This window comes from Porites lutea, chromosome 7, assembly GCF_958299795.1.
Source record: "Porites lutea chromosome 7, jaPorLute2.1, whole genome shotgun sequence".
Lineage (NCBI taxonomy): Eukaryota > Metazoa > Cnidaria > Anthozoa > Scleractinia > Poritidae > Porites > Porites lutea.
Genome location: NC_133207.1, coordinates 25079739 through 25099796, shown reverse-complemented (window position 1 = coordinate 25099796; position 20058 = coordinate 25079739). Strand labels below are relative to the sequence as shown.

General features: G+C 39.7%; 2 protein-coding genes across 2 annotated transcripts in view; one reads left to right on the top strand and one right to left on the bottom strand.

The window, feature by feature from the left end:
• Positions 1–5071: 5071 nt before the first annotated feature.
• LOC140943583 (uncharacterized) overlaps positions 5072–20058 on the bottom strand; it is a 32377-nt gene continuing 17390 nt past the window's right edge. The window contains exon 5 of the mRNA XM_073392687.1: positions 5072–5224. Coding sequence (XP_073248788.1) covers positions 5145–5224 — 80 coding nt within the window. The 3' untranslated portion in view covers positions 5072–5144. The remainder of the gene's footprint in view (positions 5225–20058) is intronic.
• Positions 8333–14629, top strand: LOC140943324 (uncharacterized). Its single transcript, XM_073392404.1, has 8 exons — positions 8333–8541; positions 8754–8785; positions 11462–11620; positions 12418–12610; positions 12935–12976; positions 13823–13930; positions 14024–14080; positions 14379–14629. The coding sequence occupies exons 1-8, from the start codon at positions 8484–8486 to the stop codon at positions 14627–14629; spliced, it is 900 nt and encodes a 299-aa protein (XP_073248505.1). The 5' UTR covers positions 8333–8483.

The window sequence follows — 20058 nt, the reverse complement described above, 5'->3', positions numbered from 1 at the left end:
CACTTAGTCCCCAGGGCTCTCCCCCCTTGGGCGGAGCACTTAGTCCCCAGGGCTCTCCCCCCTTGGGCGGAGCACTTAGTCCCCAGGGCTCTCCCCCCTTGGGCGGAGCACTTAGTCCCCAGGGCTCTCCCCCCTTGGGCGGAGCACTTAGTCCCCAGGGCTCTCCCCCCTTGGGCGGAGCACTTAGTCCCCAGGGCTCTCCCCCCTTGGGCGGAGCACTTAGTCCCCAGGGCTCTCCCCCCTTGGGCGGAGCACTTAGTCCCCAGGGCTCTCCCCCCTTGGGCGGAGCACTTAGTCCCCAGGGCTCTCCCCCCTTGGGCGGAGCACTTAGTCCCCAGGGCTCTCCCCCCTTGGGCGGAGCACTTAGTCCCCAGGGCTCTCCCCCCTTGGGCGGAGCACTTAGTCCCCAGGGCTCTCCCCCCTTGGGCGGAGCACTTAGTCCCCAGGGCTCTCCCCCCTTGGGCGGAGCACTTAGTCCCCAGGGCTCTCCCCCCTTGGGCGGAGCACTTAGTCCCCAGGGCTCTCCCCCCTTGGGCGGAGCACTTAGTCCCCAGGGCTCTCCCCCCTTGGGCGGAGCACTTAGTCCCCAGGGCTCTCCCCCCTTGGGCGGAGCACTTAGTCCCCAGGGCTCTCCCCCCTTGGGCGGAGCACTTAGTCCCCAGGGCTCTCCCCCCTTGGGCGGAGCACTTAGTCCCCAGGGCTCTCCCCCCTTGGGCGGAGCACTTAGTCCCCAGGGCTCTCCCCCCTTGGGCGGAGCACTTAGTCCCCAGGGCTCTCCCCCCTTGGGCGGAGCACTTAGTCCCCAGGGCTCTCCCCCCTTGGGCGGAGCACTTAGTCCCCAGGGCTCTCCCCCCTTGGGCGGAGCACTTAGTCCCCAGGGCAAAAAGAAACTAACTATGTAAATAAACTTACGTTGTTACTTACCTTTTTTGATCTGTTTTGTGCGTTGTTGTGTTTTTTGGATTTATTGTTGGTGTCTGGCGGTCTTTTGACTACTCCTTTGTTTTAATTTTGTTGGTGTTTTTTTCCTGTTCATTTTACGTTTTTGTTGTGGGTTCACGCTGAGGAATTTAGCTTGGGGTAAGGTTTCGTTTTTTGTACGAAACCGAACCTTGTTTACTGAATTCAAAAGCGTAAACTTCTTTTAGATTGTGACATTTTTCTCTGTCAGGCGTGAAGGGGTTTAATTTATAACTAAATACAACTTGCAGTTGTTTTGGTGCATATACCAAACCAGAATTGTCAGAGAGACCAAAAAACTGACATCAAAATTATTGAAAAGAAAGATGTAAAATGAAAAGAAATATAGATTATTTGCTGAGCTTCGTGACCTTATAAAAATAATGACTGAGAGCGTACTTTTCCATCGTTTTAGAACCAGTAGGTTATTATTATGGTCACTGAATTGAAACAGTAGGTTATTATTTGTAATAATGATCTTCTATTCCACCTCAACGACCTGTTCTTTAAATTTCTCTAAAATAATAACCTGTTCAAAAGAACGGAAAATTGCATGAAGACCCGACTAACCGACTGTGTTGTGCAAAAAATTAACTTACCATAGGTTTGGTATATACTGAATAAATGACAGACACACAAATGAGTTGGCTGCATATCCTTGTTAAGGACCGTGGCAGTACTTTTATTGTTATTTTGAAGACTTTCTTGGAAGGCAAATTGTTCTGCTCTTCTTCATGGTCAGGCAGTACCTGTTACAAAATGGAAAGCGTTATTTGTTGTTGTAAATACTACCGTACTAACGTGTTAAAAATTGCACTTCGAATTAACCTTAATTTCTTGTGTAACTGGTTTCTCGTTACCTTCAGTTTTATTCACACCTGTCTTGCCCCTCTGTCGACCATTATCTTATGTCAGTCTGAACCGTCCCGGGAAACATTGTAATTCTCTCCCGGCGCAAACTAAGCACTCTTCGCCAAAATTGCGAACAGTTGGTTTGTTGCACCCTGGTTGTGCGGCATAAAAGCATAATTTACCTTCAAATCGTACATTAACTTATAAACTCGCGGTTAATCAAATATAAAAGCATATAGTCCGAGTCAGAGTAATAAAAAACTGTCCAAAGTTTGAAGTTTATTTTGTAAGTGTAGTCTACAGAAGTGAACACTTCTTTAATCACAGCGAAAAATTCTAACTTCATAGCATCAACAAAATAGGCCTATTTGACCCTAACAATCGCAACTCCACTTTATCTTGTTGACTACACGTAAGCCTTTATTACAGTTTTGTCCCTCCAGTTCAACATTGAGCCAACATTCACCGAGCCAACATAACGAAGGGACCATGCATGTTTACAAGTAACTTCGGGCGACACATTGAATAACACTCAGAGGACAGAATTATGACAAAAAATCCATGATGTAAAGTCTAAAAGAATAATTTCTTTCTGGAGCAAAAATAACCAGTAAGAACCGTTAAAGCAATTGGGACGCTTATCACCGTTTCTTTAAATTGACTAATTTTTTTTCAGAAAAAAAGCGAACGATAGCGTAGCCAAAAGTTAAAGTTGAACTAAGAACAAACCTGTTGTTTTCGAGGAGGCAACAGAGAATCTTATTCCAGACCAGAGATTGCTCTTCACTTCACCGCAGGCAAAAAGCAAGTACGGAGGTTTCTGGCTTTAAACGCAGTTAAATCAACTTGAAATTTGTGTCTCCATTTATACGGTCGCTCGATTAAAATTCAAACCAGCGTGAGAAATGTTTTTGAAAAATCTTTTCTTGAAACTGTATATGAGAAAAGCACGCACTCTATGTTCAACAATGGGCAATCAAAGCATAGATTGGTCACATTAAAAAAAACGTTTGGGAAGTTTGCCGACTCGCTCAATTACATAACATAGCTCTGGGTTGAAAAAAGTATATACTAGTAGATAAGCATGGGACTTGACAATACATTGAGAAGAATAGCACTCAGTTCATCAATGAACAATTAGACTAACACTTTAATTAGACGCATTCAGAACAAAAAAAAATGCCGACTTGATTAAAACTTGACAAATCGATGATAAAACTGGCTAGTGAATGAGTAGACAATAGGCCTTTCGCCCCAAGAGAAATTGAAAACAATGCTAATGCAAAACTTTGGAGGGACAACAAAGCGTATTATGGTATTTTTTGAAAAAGGACTATTGCCGTGTAAATAACCACAAGCTTGTCCCTGAATAAATTTGAAAGTACCGGGAAAGAAACGTACAAACTTTCCAAACTTCTCGGTAGACAATAAAAGCGAAGAAAGTTGAGGAAAACTAGTGTTAAAGCCGAATTGCTAGCACAAGAACCATTTTGACCCCTAACATTTGATTGCTCATTGATGTTGATCACCACTATCAGTTTGGCAAAACTAATGAGTATGCGAAGACTACAATAGCCTGTTTTGCACCCGCACATCACGAGTAAAGTTAAAAGTGCAAAAAAGCGAGAATACAACTTTTTGGTAGGCAAAAATCATCATTCATTCGAAAAGCGCAGCAAGTTGAGGAAAACTTTTGGGTTGAGTTGAAAAGTTTGTGGAGTAATGAATGATGCCAACATTTCATGGTGTTAAACCAAACCAACAGAATTGCATACTTAAAAAAATATCCTGGAAGGGCTGGTTAACTACCCATAGTGAACTTTATGGTAAAAGTGACCACTAAGTAACATTCAAAACAGAAAAATTTCACTTTTTGGACATGTTTTTCCAGCGCAACAGCTGATTATAACATGGGTGCGAGGGCTAAAAAAGGAAGTCCGACATCTACATTACATGATAGACACTGTTGCGGGATACTGAGCTGGACAGTATTAGAGATCAAGCCTTATGAGGTCAGTTGTCTTTCCGTCATCTTGACGAGGCATCAACCAGAAGTAATAAGAAAGAGAGTTCATGTAAGCATTGAAAGAAATACAATCCTGTGTGTACGGTACATTTTTTTTATATCAAAATCTCCCAAATAAGAAGAGGAAATGAGAAAGTCTCTTTTTCCTCCCATCATCCCTCCATTACATTACCCTACCAGTCTTGCACTAATTGGCAGTGAAAACCTGTTAATGAGATCAAATTTTCTCTTCCACGTAAAAATGCTCTCTACACGTTGACACAACTCGAGTGAAATGGTCCTACCAATCCTTGTAGACTACGAGTAGTCCCTCATTTTCCCTCAGGGATAGTAGAGCGAGCGAAACGCGAGCGCACGTGAAAATCACGTAGCGCGAGAAAGGAGAGACGTGGGGTGATTTTTACCCGCGCTTCGCTCGCTCTTTTATCCTTGAGGGAAAATGAGAGACTGCTCGTAGTCTACAATTTTTGTAGCAGTATCATGACGAGCCGTTGCTGAGGTGATAATACGTGGGGGGGGGGGGGGGGGGCGGGATACTCCGGTAATTCGGGTGGAAGTGTGCAGCATGCTATCTGCAACACGTAACCCATTACAGACCAAAATATTTGATTTTCAATGCCCTGAACATAATGATCAAATAATAACAAAAAGTTAAAATAGGAACACAGGCAATTTCCCTGGGTAGGAGGGAGGAAGCACTCCATTGTTTGACCTAGAAGCCGTGCCACTGTCCCTAGGGGGGTACTTTAGGAATTTCTGGGTTGGGATGTGCCGCTTGGAGCCTGGAACCCTTAACCTTTACCAGAGCTAGTTCAGCTGAATTTTGCTACCCTATACTAGAGTAAACTCCCCAAATCCCCCTATCCTAGAGAAGCTGTGTACCTAGTCTAGATAAAATCTTCAACCAACTGATCAGTTTCCTGAAAAATGCTACCCTATTCTAGAGCCAAACGCTCTGATTTATATACCCTATCCTAGAGTAAATTGCTTGAAAACCATACCCTTCACAGCGGCACATACCTATATAGCCCATATATGGCAGTATCCCCCACACGGGCCACTGCACAAGGTGTGGTTTTCAAGTTTATTCCAGACCCTGGATATAAGAGAGTATCCCCCCAACCCCGCGTGTGATCGTAGGACTAACTGGCACGATTTGCTAAGCACTGTAAATAAAGATCACTTTAACAAGCCCCTTTTGTTACTTATTTATAACGTACTTACAGTAACATCAGCAGAGGATCAAATGTGTGACAAAAACATATTTTATTCAGTTATTTACACACGTCCTGGCTTTCTGTAACTACTACTTCTTTTTCTTCTTCTTCTTCTCTGAAGGCGTGATGGATTTGTCCTCACCCTTGCGTTTTTCAGCATTCTTGTTAGCTTTGGGCAAAGGATATTAGTAACAGTCAGTACAAGTAGACCCGTATGCTGACCCATTTTTAAGGCTAGATTTCAGTTTTTTCTCGAACAACGACTGACAGGCTAGCCATAATTGTAACACGCACATGCCCTACCCGCCCCGCTTTCAGAGGTACTAGTTATCCCAGAGCCTCCTATAGACCTGGTGTACAACCATTTATCTGAAAATAAGTTGAATTTGCGTGTGAATGAGAAGTTATTTCATATAACGGGATCAGGGGGGGCTGGCAACGGCCTTTGATCTTGCCGCTTTTCGGCTTTCCATGATCGCCCCAGTTAAGAAATCTGTCAATCATCCGAAAACTGTAGCGAGCATGCGCGGAACGGGTTGGGAAAACAACAAGTTCGTCTTAGCAGCTTCTTCGCAGCGATTCGGCAGTGTGAAGTGCAGTTGCTTTTGGTCCCGTTGGTCATTGGTTTCTTCGTGTTGTTCCTCGGTAATGTGGAGCTTACTTTTTCCTTTCTTCTCGTCTTGCGTTTGTCATTAAATTTCGCCCGGTTTACTACGGTAAGAACGAGACCAGTGAACATGTTCCTCGATGCCCGACCTTTTGATGATTTGTTTCTGTTTAGACGACCCACGAATTGCAAGAGTAAAAGAAGGGCCAACCGTCCAATACGTATGTAGAAGAGTTTATATTTTCAATCGAAAGGCCCAAAATTAATTCTTCGTGGTATTAAAAAAAGTGCGGTGACTGGCATGTGGTTGAGTAGAAGAGTTGTCAGAGTTCAGCTCAGAGTTGTTTACGGCTTCACTACACCTTTAAGACGACGAGAAATGATGATTGAGATTCTCAGTTCTACATTCTTGATTGTGAACTTATCCTGGCAGAGTTGCGTTGGATGATTGAGTGGCATGGTCAAATCTCGTAGTTCATGTTTTTCTTTATGTACTAGAAACTAAATAAATTTTGCCAAGAGATCATTCTCTCTTGATTTTGCACATGTTGATATGCTTAAGTTCTTTTCTTCGTGCGATTTAATTTAAACTTTACCGTAGTTTCTAACAAATGAATCTTAGGCAGATGAAAGGGTAATTATCTTGTGTGTTTGGAATTCTCTTTTCATGACAGCAGTTACTACACTGCCTTCAGTATGAGTCCTAATTCAAGTGTGTTTTGTTGCAAAAAAAGAGGGAAAAATTTTAAATTTTAAAAACTACACCACCCCTTGGAACAAGATTGTGGTTTAAAAAAGATTAGCTAAGTTCAGAAAATAAATCTTCAAGTTTGCTTGTTTTGACAAGGACTACATCTGGCTAAATATGCTTCCAAGAGAATGTATAGGGCAGGAAAATGGTGACATTTCTATTTTTGCCTTTCCTTTGGCCACGGTGATCAGTTTTTGCCATACAGTTGCATGTAATTTTTTACACTTTTGGACATTAACCTGCCAGGTTAGTTTGTGTCTGTATAAAAATGTAGTTAATGAAATCAAACCCTCTCAACTTAAAAATTACCTTGTACCAGTGGATATGCAAAACACCAGAGGATGTCTTGGAAAAAAATGTAAAATGATTATTAAGATAATATCATTAATTTTGTAGTCAACAATAACAGTTAGAAACTTGTGTTGAGGCAGGGAAAAACATTTTTCAGAGACCATAGACCTTCACGGACTTTGCTGTTAAAACAGGTGGTAAAAGGGTATTAAAATGTGAGATCACCTCCCTGGGCTTGCACTAAAACATTGTTCATTTCCCCCACCCTTTTTATGCCAAGAGACCTGATTTTATAACCCTGATTCACTTCAGTTAGCATACAGAATTAAGTTAGCTTTTAAACTTAGAAAGATGGAAAAACTTGGGGAAAAAATTGGTGGTACCAAAAATGTAACTACAGACTGCTCTTCATCAACCTTCACAGCCCAAACAGACACCCTGTTCAAAACTCTGAAGGGTGAAATGGTCACCACCCTAAATCAGCAGCACATACCCATCTAGGCCAAATAAGTCAAGGGTAGAATGTAGAAAGAACTGCTGAGGGGATTGGGCTCAAGGGACAATAACTTCTTTTGATGGTTGATAAAAAGTCAATTTTACCTTGTTTATTGTACTTGTAAATCAGATTCATAACTTACACAAACAATTGAAGTTGTACATTTTTCAAGGTCCTTCTGATTCTCTTTATAAACTTTGTAAAACATTCAATTTTCTTTTTTCTGTTTCTTGTACTTCAGTCCTTTGAGGTATTTTCTCAATGTATACTGAGCATACCCCTCTCTGATGTACTCACTCTTATTAGCAACTGGATTAACCTCTTGTGCCCACACTCAGATTCAAGTATAATTCAAAACTATGGGGTAATTTTTGTACAAACAATTTCAAGGAATTACTTAAAACCGAAGTCACTATCTAATATTAAACTACTAAATACGGTATTGCTGTTGGAGCTATTTATTGATTATCACTCAAACGATATTCCAGTGAAGGTTTTGAAGATTCAGTAAGCTCTTCCCTGCAGCCTTTTGATATTAAAAATAGCTTATACTGACAGACCCAGTATATGTGAAGCAAAGCGATTGGAAGATTTCACCTGGCTTTTACTAAATTAGCCCTGTATTCTGTATTTACGCCCACAAATATTTGTTGTGGCTCCCGGTGTACAAACAAACTTACGAACAGCGAAGTACAAAATTGGTTTAATGAACATTCCCATATGACTGTTGCAAGACTCATGCTAATATAATGAGCTCGTAGCATATGTTTAGGATAAGGCGGAGAGTTCTTAATACCATCGTACGTGAAAAAATATATAAGAGATGGAGCAGGCTGCCCTGAGGCTGGTCGCTCGAAAATTCACGAGGCTTTTCAATAACTGAACTTGCCAAGGTGCCGAATCACGATGTGCGAAGTCACTCATGAACCGTTCATACATCACGCCTCCTGATGTCCAAAAATTTCATGAAAAAAGTTCATGAAAACCTTTTTGTCGATGTTTGGACGCCGTAAAACGTAAAACCGAGCAAAAACTCATCATCTTTCCATGTCCGCATACTCCGCCATATTTGTTTTGAAGGAAAATTGGTACTCAGTCTCACTCGGCCAAATTTCTTAACTGGGGCGATCCAACATATCCTCCTACCGAGAATGATCAATACAAGCATTTGTCAAATGTGTCAGAAATGATCGCATTGATCATTTTAGCAATAAGGATTGCTGCTATTACCCAGGTCTCCTCGCCTAATAGTATTATAATTTGCTATTGATGGTTCATTCAAAATGGCGGATCCCTCAGAAACCCCTGTAACAGTTACACAAGCTGATTCTGCTCCAAAAGGTTTTTCAAAATTGTTCAGTTATATTAAAATATTGTACAGTGGGTCATGGTTTATAGATGAAACCGCAAACGATGCTTAAAGTAGGTCGTTTTGGTAGCCGAGGGGAAAACTCCGCCAGTCCTCGCGATACTGCAATCGAGCCGCTACCGGTCAAAATTAACAGTCACTTACAAGTCACTTAGAAGTAACTTTCTATCTGGTTGCTTTCCAGGGAAGTCTGTTTCTTCATCCAAAACTCGCAAGGTAAGCTTAATGATCGTTCGATAATACTGGAAGCAAACCCTTGCTTCTCTCGTATCCTTATCTCATAATTAAAGCATTGCATGGCCACAGCGTGCACTGCAGCTAGACTCACTTTTGGAGATCCAGGGGTAGTAACTAACGTACGCTACATACGAAGTTGGGGTGGCCATCCATTGACATTTGCTTTAACTGTTTCTCGCTTTAAAGGTTGTTTATGATCATCAGAATGTGGACATGGCGAGAGACAACAGATAATCAATGATCTGTAACTCAAAGGCTGACAACTCCAAAGGAGGCCGCAGTCAAATTTCAATCAGCATGCTGTTAGCATAGTTTTTTCCTTCGGCATTTAAGCAATTATAGTGATTATTGCAATTCTTTTCTATCAATTTGATTATTAATTTTTATTCCACACTGACGTTGATGCATAGTTCGCATATCAGTAAATAAAGTAGTCTTTTTTTCTAGAATATGTACAAAAATTCAAATTACCTCTACGGATACCCGTAGTGCTGTGGCTTTAATGCTTTTTAAATACCTTTTTTATCACGTTACTCTAAATTAACTTACATTCTTGTTCATCTGCTGCAGCTTTCCTTGGAGCAATGTAACCTTTTCAAGATGCCACTTCAGGATTTTACTTATTCAAGATAACAGCTACTAACTTGCTGTCATACTGAGCTTTCATCATGTAGCTTTTCCTGAGTTGGCCACATACAGGTCACCAAAGGTTTTACAGTGGATTGCCATTTTACTAACAACTACGGTGGCACCATAAAGGCACTTTATTTTGCTTGTCAATGTATAAACAGGAAAGTGTTTATTAAGGACAGCATTTTTGTTTCTACTAGAGACAGGACCACTATTATTCCTTGCAGTGGTCATACAAACCACATGAAGGTCTAGCCATTTGCAGGGCAAAGGCAGTACCTTCATTTCTCAGTTATTGTAAGACCCCAAGTACTTTTCCAGCCATGGCAATCTAGTCTGCAACCTTCTTTGTAGTCAGGTGCTCTACCTATTGGGTTAGCCTGCCACAACAATAGCAAAATATGGTAGTCACAATATATAGGAGTCAGTCATTTACCTGATATTCAAACTGCATTGATATTATGTGTTATTCATTAATGTTTTTTACTATGTCGCTCTGGCCACCCATTTTTTTTTCCATTTGGCGTCGTCTGACCAACCCAAATTTTTGGCATTGTCAAAAAAAAAACGTAGTGAGTCAATGTAGTTAAACCATTTTTCATTTGAAATAATTCTTTTGGTCTGAAAAATGAGCATAGTAACAGCATAGAGAAAAACAGGAACAAAAACAGGAGCATTTTTTACAGTATATTGTGCATTTTGTCAATCCAAATATTATGTGAATGTTAACCTTTAACATCAGGGCCTCCAAGACTTCTTGTGATTTTTTTTTTTTTTTTTTCTATCTGACCGATCAACCCAATCTCAGTAAACGCATTCGACGCTAAATGAAAAAAAAAAGGGGGATGGCCTTATTGAAAGTGGAGGGCATCCTCTATTCTTGACCTGTCTTTCTGGTCTTTTTTTATTTATTTATTTTTTTCTTAGTGCATGTTGTTAACTCTTTTGTTAACAGCGAGATTTGTCTGCACAAACATTTCAAAAACAAGAGGGATGTTGTCTAAAGCAAGGTCCTATGTAACTAAAAAATCGTTTCTTTTGGTTTTGTCTTTTTTTTTTTAGTCTATCCATATCTCACATATTGCAACATAATATGGAGTTCTACATATCCCACAAACATTATCAATATAATCTACTTGTTACAGAAAAGAATTGTTCAAACAATCTGTGCTGCAGATTACAGGACCCCCAGTAAACCCAAAAAATAAAGAAATAAATAAAGAAACAAAAAACAAAAAAAACATTTTTCAAAAACTTGGTTACCTATCTCTTCAAAATTTATTTCAAACTTAAAGTCAAGGATTATTGTACTAGATATGCCAAGTCATATCGTCCTCATACCTGCAGAACAAACATAAAAAAATTTAAAATCTTATACCAAGGACCGAAATTTTAGAACCCTTTACCTCACTCAATAATTAGATCAAACAACATAAGAACCTTTAGAGTTATTTTACTTGACTCGTGAAATAGGTAGTACAATACTGAGCACTCGTATGCACTAATTCCATTGTCTTCTTTTGTTTTTCTATTGCTATTGTTCACTAGTTGTTACTATCTCTTTCACAAGTCAAGTAAAATCACTGTAAACGTTTACTTACCGGTAATCAAATTTCATAAGTTTTCAGAACACTCAATATATCGTTTGTAATTTATTACTAGTTATCAGACTGACGATTAACTTTTTTTTAATATTTTCTATACACTTGTAAACTACTTTAATATTATATGCTGTTCTTTATTTATATGAGTATATAAGTCATTAATAAAAAGTAATGTAAAGAGGAAGTCTCACCTATAAGTGTTCATGGCTTCTTGAGATTATTTTTAGTTTCATGTATTTTTCATGTAATGTAATGTTTTTTTCCTTTCATTTATGTGTAAAAAGGCATTAAATATCAATAAATCAATTGAACGAGGTTTGCAAGTAATATGTGTAATTTCTGTAATTCTTTTTGTTGTTATTGCACTTGCTATTTTTCTTCTTTTTCATTTCATCATATTCTGATATTTTTTTGGGAAAAGCGCTGCCCAGCTTGTGATGAAGATTGCCCTGTAGCTGTGAAGAAGTGCAGGAACAGGGAATGTGACTATACATTTGAAAAGAAAAAGAAGGACTGGGAGAGGGTGAAGAAGCGAGGAGTGATTTCTCCCACACATGAGAGGGAGAAACTCGAATACAGAGTAGGTATTTACATTGTAGAGATACACTAAAAACCAGCAACTAATAACCTGTATTTTCCCAATTACGTTAGCCAAAAAAGGTTCTTACATAAAAGGTAATGAGCACTTACATTGTAGGTTTTTAAAGAGGTTCTCATTTTGTGAAGGAAAAGAAAATACATTTTAGCTGAGAGTATGTGGTGGTATTTAAACTTATTCCTTATACAAAATCTATGTACCCTTACATTGCAATAATATTTCAGTGATAAGACACCTATTTTTTTTCAAAGAGGATCCTGAATGCTTACTTATCTTCTTTAGCCAAGGTTACAAAATGCTTTATACATTTTAGAAAATAAGAGGCCTGTGAATACAGCCATTTCTCCTAGCTCGAATTGTCACCGGGGATGTTTCCCTAGGAGAAATGTCTACGACTCACGAGAAGCACCCATACTATTTACATAGTTGTTGTTTTTTAAACAAAAACCCTCTGTGGAGTAAGCCAAAATATACTTGTGGCAAGAACAAAATAAAATTATTGTTGTGTCCCCAGTTAGTGCCAAGAGGCACTAGAACAATTAGACACTTTGATAAAGGCTATGTATGTATGCATGTGTGCTCTTCATTTAAATGAACTGAGTGCTCTATGAAATACAGTCTACCCAGAATACCCAGAATACAAGTATGTTTGTATGTATGTATGTTTGCTTTTATCAATCATTGGTATTTTCAGTTATCACTTAGGTTTGTATTTTTTGTTCATTATTGGTAGTAATTGATATAAAAACTTTATCATTAATATAAACTTTGCATTATAGGCTGATTGTTTGCATGAGGGCTGTGATTATGATGTAGTGGTTTTATACCACTGCAAACATGCCAAGGGAAATTCAATTTTCCCTTATGCCACACCGGGGAAAGCTTTTGAATTTCTTGGAGATGGCTCCAAAGAGCACCCACCATCTGATGAGGGCCGTTTCTTTCTCCAAATGTTTTCGCAGTTTTTCCTAGGTATGCTTCATTCTCTTTATAAGTGTACTTATTGACAAGATTAGCTTGAGTGCATGTGCCTTGAAGGTAAATAGCAGTTATCTGAAAAGATCAGGAAAGCAAATCATAGCTTAGATATGCAATCACATGCCAGCCTGTGCAGATGGAGCAGCCACCCTGCACAAACCTGTCTACCTGGGGCTCAACCAGTGACCCGCTAGCATTGTCTTTAGGTTACCCTTTCCTAAATTTAGCCACATAAAATTAAATACTAAATTAATGACAATTCATTATTTTTATTCTGGCTGATTTTTCATTCAAGTTCTTTTCTTTATATATGTAAAGGACATCCCCATGGTATGCCAAAGTGGACACATAAAAAAAAAGGTATTAAAGTTTTGCTGTTAGTTAATATTACTGTTTTTATTTCAAACTCTGTCTTCTAGTAATTTCATTAAATTTGCAAATGACTCACACAAGGGACTCTGAGATCATCATTAGCTGACCTTCTTCTGTCCTAGCTACCCCTTTTCGGTTCTGGATATTTCCATTCCTTTCATCTCTTTTTTGCTTTTCATGAAAGATGAGCAAAAAGGGTATAATGTTAAATGTATATTTCAATGAACATTGAGATAGAAACATTTTATTTTTATTTTTATTTTTATTTTTGGCAGGGTATGAATAAATATTTTCCTTTTTACTGCATTCTTTAAATGTTCATCTCTTTATCTCTCCAACCTTTTTCAAGCACCAGGGAGAAATCGTTTTTGTGCAAGAATTCATTTTACCGTATTACACTCAATTAAATGTACTCTTTGCCTAATATTGTTTACTGCGTTTTAAAATAGCTTCCTTCTTTTTCATTACCGGAATTTTCTGCAATATGTATACCATCACATCTTTCTTTCCTTACAATGATTGTGAAAGCTAGGCAAAGACACTTAGGAATTCTTTCCAGTTTAAACAACAGCGTAGTTGTCTGAACATTCAGCAAGCAAGTAACAGGGGTGACTTTTTAAATGATGTGAAAGAACTGGTTATGCTTACAAATATGGGGTGACTTGTCCAAACAATGCACTCTTTTCCTTATGAAATGAGGGTTAGCTAGGGTTAAAACGCTCATTCGTGCAAGTCAGCTTTAAAATCAGAAATTATTTCAACGATATCACATATTGTAGACAAATTCGGTGCCATATGTCAAGCCTTTCTTTTTTTGTTCCTTTTGAAATGCAGGTAAAAACGCCCAGTCGTCCTCGTCAACGACATCTGCTCAGCCAGCTTCAAAAACGGAAGGTATTTACACCATATCACATATTCCTTTTCGAGCCATGTGTAGGGACAGTATGTCAACACAACTTTGGTATAATGTTTGAAGCCATTACAGGTGCAGATGAAGGAACCTTTTTCTCCTTGTTTTTTCCTTTTGAAATGCAGGTAAAAACGCCCAGTCGTCCACGTCAGCGACATCTCAGCCAGCTTCACAAACGGAAGGTATTTACACCATATCACATATTCCTTTTGGAGCCATGTGTAGGGACTGTATGTGAACACAAGTTTGGTATCATGTTTTAAGCCAATACACTATAACAACATGAAAGGCAGATCAATATGCCCAGCCATGAATTCCTTGTCCACCGGCAGAGCTAGCCACACATTCAGTAGTAAAATAAACGTGTCCAAAGATCATGGGGATCCTTTTTAACACAAATTGAATCAAAGGATTAAATTTTTGTTATAAATAATAACCTTCTCCTTTTTCTTCTTTTTGGGTGCTGTTGACTGTCAAAAGGTCCAACCGTTGTCATCTACAGGCAAGGCGATCTCAATGTTGCTGTTGGCTACTTACACTCTGGGCGCCGGATGCTCCATGGAAAGCAAGTGCCCTCGGGCTATGATGTTGTACAGCTGACTTGGGTTCGGGAAGGGGAGGTGCTTGCACCTGTTCTTTTGGGAGATGTGGAAGAGAATAGAGTCTTGGCCTCAGGTCGTTTTTTTGCTCTTCCAAGATCCCATCTTGCGAAAGTAAAACTGGCCCCTTGACCCTTTCAGTCCTAACATTTGCTAACATGCTCTTTGTCCTTACCCTGCTTGTACCAGTGAAATTAGGAAAGTAATTTCCTTTAAAGAAGACTTGACTTGACTTTAATGGATGGTGTAGAGTGTAGGAAAAGAGAACGTGAATGTTAGGCCTGAAAGGATATAGGTATTGTCCACTGTAGAAAGCTTGGCGCTATTTCGTTTATCCTGTACGCTTCCTTTATACACTGCCACTTTGCTAATGCATTTGGACCACACCTTTCTTGTTGTTGTTATTATTAGTAGTAGTATTTTGAAAAAGGAAAGGTTGTTGTAACACCTACAGGGGTACCTTTAAGCGTTATTTTGGTAGCAATGTCCTTCCTGTCTAAACAGACTGGTACCTCGATAAGCTCAGAAGTAAAAACCAGCTACTAAAAACCTGCATTTTCCCAAGTTACCCTAAGCAGAAATAGAACCGCGAAGGAATAAGGACGATTGTGGGTTCCATTCCTGATGGGGGCTCGGTTTGTTTGCCTGAGCATTTTTTAGTTCTCTCTAGTGTCTATTTCAATTTTATCACACTTGGGAGGTTGGTTCGCCTAAACAGGTTCTTACATAAACGATAATTAGCACAAATTTAGGCGGGGTATGTAGGTTCTTAAACAGGTTCTTATTTTGTGGAGAAAATAATTAATTGAAGCTGAGGGGATTTAGTGGTATATTCATTTTTTTTTTCCTATATTAAATCTGCAAACCACTAATAGAATGTAGTTGGAGTGATAGTCCTAAGAGGATTCTGATAGTTGACTTAATATCTAGATTTTAGAAAAAAAGGCACTTTTTTCCAACTTTTGGCGAAACAGGTTTTTGTGTAGAGGATGCCTAACTGGCACATTTTAGTGTACATCTTCTGTAACACCAGCGAGGTTCTTTATCCCGGATTTTTACTGTATTCACAAAACCAATCGCCCGTGGCTGAGGCTTCCAAATTCCATACTTTGTGTACTTTTCGTTCGTGTCGTTTCTTAGGCCGTACCCATTTCGGGGATATCCTGCTCTTAAGATTTCCATAATCATGTCCTTTCTCGGTGGTAAGTTGAACACATACTAACAAAGTGCGAGCAGAATTAGATGATGTAAGCTGTCACCTCAAAATTAAGTGTTAGTGACATTATTAATTTGGAAATACGCCTTGCTGTACCTTATAGTATTACAGGACGTGGGCGAGTTCATTCGTTTACATTTCATATCTCTCATTCAAGACAAACAGTTGATATGAAAACATCCGAATTGTCTTTTTAACTGTCTAATAACAAAATGGTAAGCAAAGCCTCGCAGTGATCCGTTTAAACTTTAGTACAGAAATGGTGTTCGCTCGTTGCAGAAGCTCTCACCTACAACTGTAGTACATCACGTAACGCCAAGATTGGAAATAAAAAACTGTTAAAGTTATGAATATATGAAAATCATATGTGTGAACTGCGGCGCGAAGAATTATATGAAAGTAGATCATCGCAGTGAAAGACGCAAGTTTTGAAGTTGCGAGGAGAAAGCCCGAAAAAAATTCAGCCTTGTACGGGTTTCAAACCCTCGACCTCTTCGATAGCGGTGCAGCGCTGTTACCAACTGAGCTAACAAGCCAGCTGGGAGCAGGTCGTTGAATTGGTTACGTCCATACCGTTGAAAAAGAGGAAGAATTGTTGATAGGGCTCATTCCCTTGCGTTTTCGTCTGTCCCCCTACGTGAGAGCCGCTCTACATTAAATAACCGCCACTGGGCTGTCCTTCAACTGGTCTTGCAATGACTTCGGTAGAATATTTCCTCTTCCCCGCTTGCACACCATGCACCATTGTACGTCCATTGTCCTTCTTCCTTGTAAATTGCTGGAAAAATGCCCACCTGCTCCTCCCCTGAGCCAACACTAAAGGCCCATTGCCACATTTAATGCAACGCGGCCGGTAGTTTTTCTTTTGATATCGCGCTTTTGTAATTGGCGCGCTCTGATTGGTCAACACTTTTGTGTGACTTTCTCGCAAAAAGAAAAACGGAGCTAGTCAGCTGAGGCCGCACAACCCAGCGTCGTGTGTCTCCTCACCTGACAAATGGTTTCACTGTTCCCTTAAAGTCAATCAGTAAATACGTATTATTTCTTGTGGAAGTGGTCGAGTCTATTAGCATTGAACCTGAAAGAAACGTGCACTGCTTCGAGATATGCCAGGGTTAGGTAGACAAATATACACGTGCATTCAAGTCTATAGATCTGTGCCGTGGCAATAGCTCAGTTTAATTGTTTTCCTGGTAATGGTGAAGGAAGGTGATGGTATTTTGAACAGGCAAAGTTTACGGCTACCAAAAGCACTGGATAATTGGCAGAAGGGGAGGAGTGGTTTCTCTTCTCAGGGGCGGGTCTGGAAGGAGGGTTAGAAGGGGTGCGCACCCCTTACCCCCTCAAGATGACCTGCGGATTTCTAATACAACCGCTAATCTGTAAAATATGCGGATATGTATGATATGTTTTATCAGCAGTGCACATTATGTTGTTGCCTAGTCAAAAGCCGTGTTGCTATTCGCTTTTAAAATTGGTTCAAGTCACAAGGCATGTACGTCAGTCCTCGGTACTATTTTCTGCTGCACCCCCCTCCTAACAAAAATCCTGGATCCGGCCCCTGCTTCTCTATGTTTATCTACAGAAAGCATTTCTAAGGCTATCACGGTTGCTAGGAGGGGACTGTTTGGCTCGAAAAAAAAAAGGAAAAGAAATGTCGCCGATTCGGATATCTGCACAATTCTAAGCCATATTCGATTGCAGCTTTCTTCTACCTTTCTCCAACAACTTTGTGTTATTGAAGGTAGGCAATCCTGAGGGCTGACAAAACATTACTTTTGTCATGAAAACCTCATATGCGGACAGCCAACAAGATTAGAATATTTCATGGGAATAAAAACGAAAACGATTCTCAAGCATTGACTGAGAAACTCTGTCGTACTTTTCTAAAACTAACTAACAAGACAAGTAGATCTTAGGGTAAGTGCCTTCATGGACAAAGCCACTAACCTTCGTCGAATAACTGCTAGTCGTGAACCACAAGTAATCGTGGATGGTAAGATCAAGGAGCTACTCCTCGGATAGTTACGGCACGTATCGAGAACAGACAATGGGAGGGTCCCCTAAATTTCTGTACTATTGGCATAAGGAAATCTGAATGGCCGAAATCCACTTTTTGTGGAACTTCAGATGCGGAGCTTGAGAAAATGAACGTAACCTTGAGCGATGCCCAACACCTGTCAAACTACCGAACTCAATGGCTTCGTGTTCCCCAGGCCTTAATTGCCGTAGAGGATTCCTTAAGGAAATACTTGATTCCTGTTGAACCCATTTTCTACTTTCGAAAATGATGCTGGAAAGACCGCTAATTCCATCGTTTGTCGTAAAATGCCTCTAACCAACTAGTTATCATTTGCCGTAAAATGGCTATAATACAACTACTCATGGATAAATATTGCTCATCAGATGAATTTTTGACCCAGGTGACAATTTCGGCGATGACGCTGGAAAGACCGCAAATTCCATCATTTGCCATAGAATAGGTATAATGAAAGTACGTAGTCATGGATAAATGTTGCTCATCAGATGAATTTTTCACCCATTGGCCAATTTTGGCAATGATACTGGAAAGACCGCTAATTTCATCAGTTGCCGTGAAATGGTTATATTCCAACTAGTCATGGTGAAATGTTGCTCATCAGATGAATTTTTGACCCATTTGCCAATGTTGGCGATGATGCCGAAAAGACCTCTTATGTCATCATTTGCCGTAAAATGGGTATAGTCCAAGTAGTCATGCATAAATGTTGCTCACGAGATGAATTTGTGACCCATTTGCCAATGTCGGCGATGATGCCGGAAAGACCACAAATTCCATCATTTGCCGTATAATGGCTATCATCGAAGTAGTCATGGATAAATGTTGCTCATCAGATGAATTTTTCACCCATTGGCCACTTTTGGCACTGATACTGAAAAGACCGCTAATTTCATCAGTTGCTGTAAAATGGTTTTATTCCAAATAGTCATGGTGAAATGTTGCTCATCAGATGAATTTTTGACCCATTTGCAAATGTCGGCGATGATGCCGAAAAGACCTCTTCTGTCATCATTTGCTGTGAAATGGCTATATTCCAACTACTCATGGATAAATGTTGCTAATCAGATGAATTTTTGACGCAGATGACAATTTCGGCGATGATGCTGGAAAGACCGCTAATTCCATCATTTGCCGTAGAATAGGTATGGTGAAAGTAGTCATGGATAAATATATTAATGTTGCTCACGAGATGAATTTTTGACCCATTTGCCAAGGTCGGCGATGATGCCGGAAAGACCACAAATTCCATCATTTGCCGTAAGATGGATGTAATCGAAGTAGTCATGGAAAAATGTTGCTCATTAGATCAATTTGTCACCCATTGGCCACTTTTGGCACTGATACTGAAAAGACCGCTACTTTCATCAGTTGCCGTAAAATGCTTGTATTCCAACTAGTCATGGTGAAATGTTGCTCATCAGAAGATTTTTTTACCCATTTGCCAATGTCGGCGATGATACTGGAAATACCGCCAATTTTAGCATCTGCCTTAAAATTGTCATATTGAAAATAGACATTGTTCAATGTTGCTCATAAGACGAATTTTTGACCCATTTGCCAATTTCGGCGATGATACTGGAAAGGCCGGAAATTTTATCATTCGCCATAAAAATACTCATTGGTAAATGTTGCTAATCAGATGAATTTTTTGAGCTAATGATTCTGCAAAGACCGCTTATGCCATGATTAGTCGTAGGAAAGTTAGATTCCAGTTCGTCGTCCGGGGTGAGTCGTTTTGGAATGTCGGCTATTAAGACGTATGGTTTACCACAGTTTCCGTTTTTAACAACGATACTGGAAAGGCCGCTAAGTTAATCAGTTTGTGTTTTAAAAATTTGACCTGCATACGATTCAAAGGAGATCAAAATGTTGAGACAGGAGTCGCGAGAGGATAGTGGTTCAGTATGTCTATTGGCTTCCGAGGACCACACTTTTACTAAATGTGTTGATAACGGGTCTGTTGAGAACTAATAAGACCACAATTCATTTCGTTCCCCCTTTCATATTCCAATTTGTTAATCCATGTGAGGTAGAAATAACAGAAGCCTTAATTTTCACAAGAAAGCAATACCCTGAAGGATGCTATGGTAGTAGTGGGAAAATGACGCCATGGGCGGCAAGTGGCCTATTATCTTTTTCACGCATTTTGTTATACAAGAAAATCACTCTCTCCCTGGTGGAGATAATTAGTGAATTAAGGCATAATCCATCAGTAATTTCAATCTACAGTGGAAAAACACCTTTCACCTGATAGATTTACACAATGTCGCATTCTGTTTGTATGAAAGATAGAAGTTGCAAATG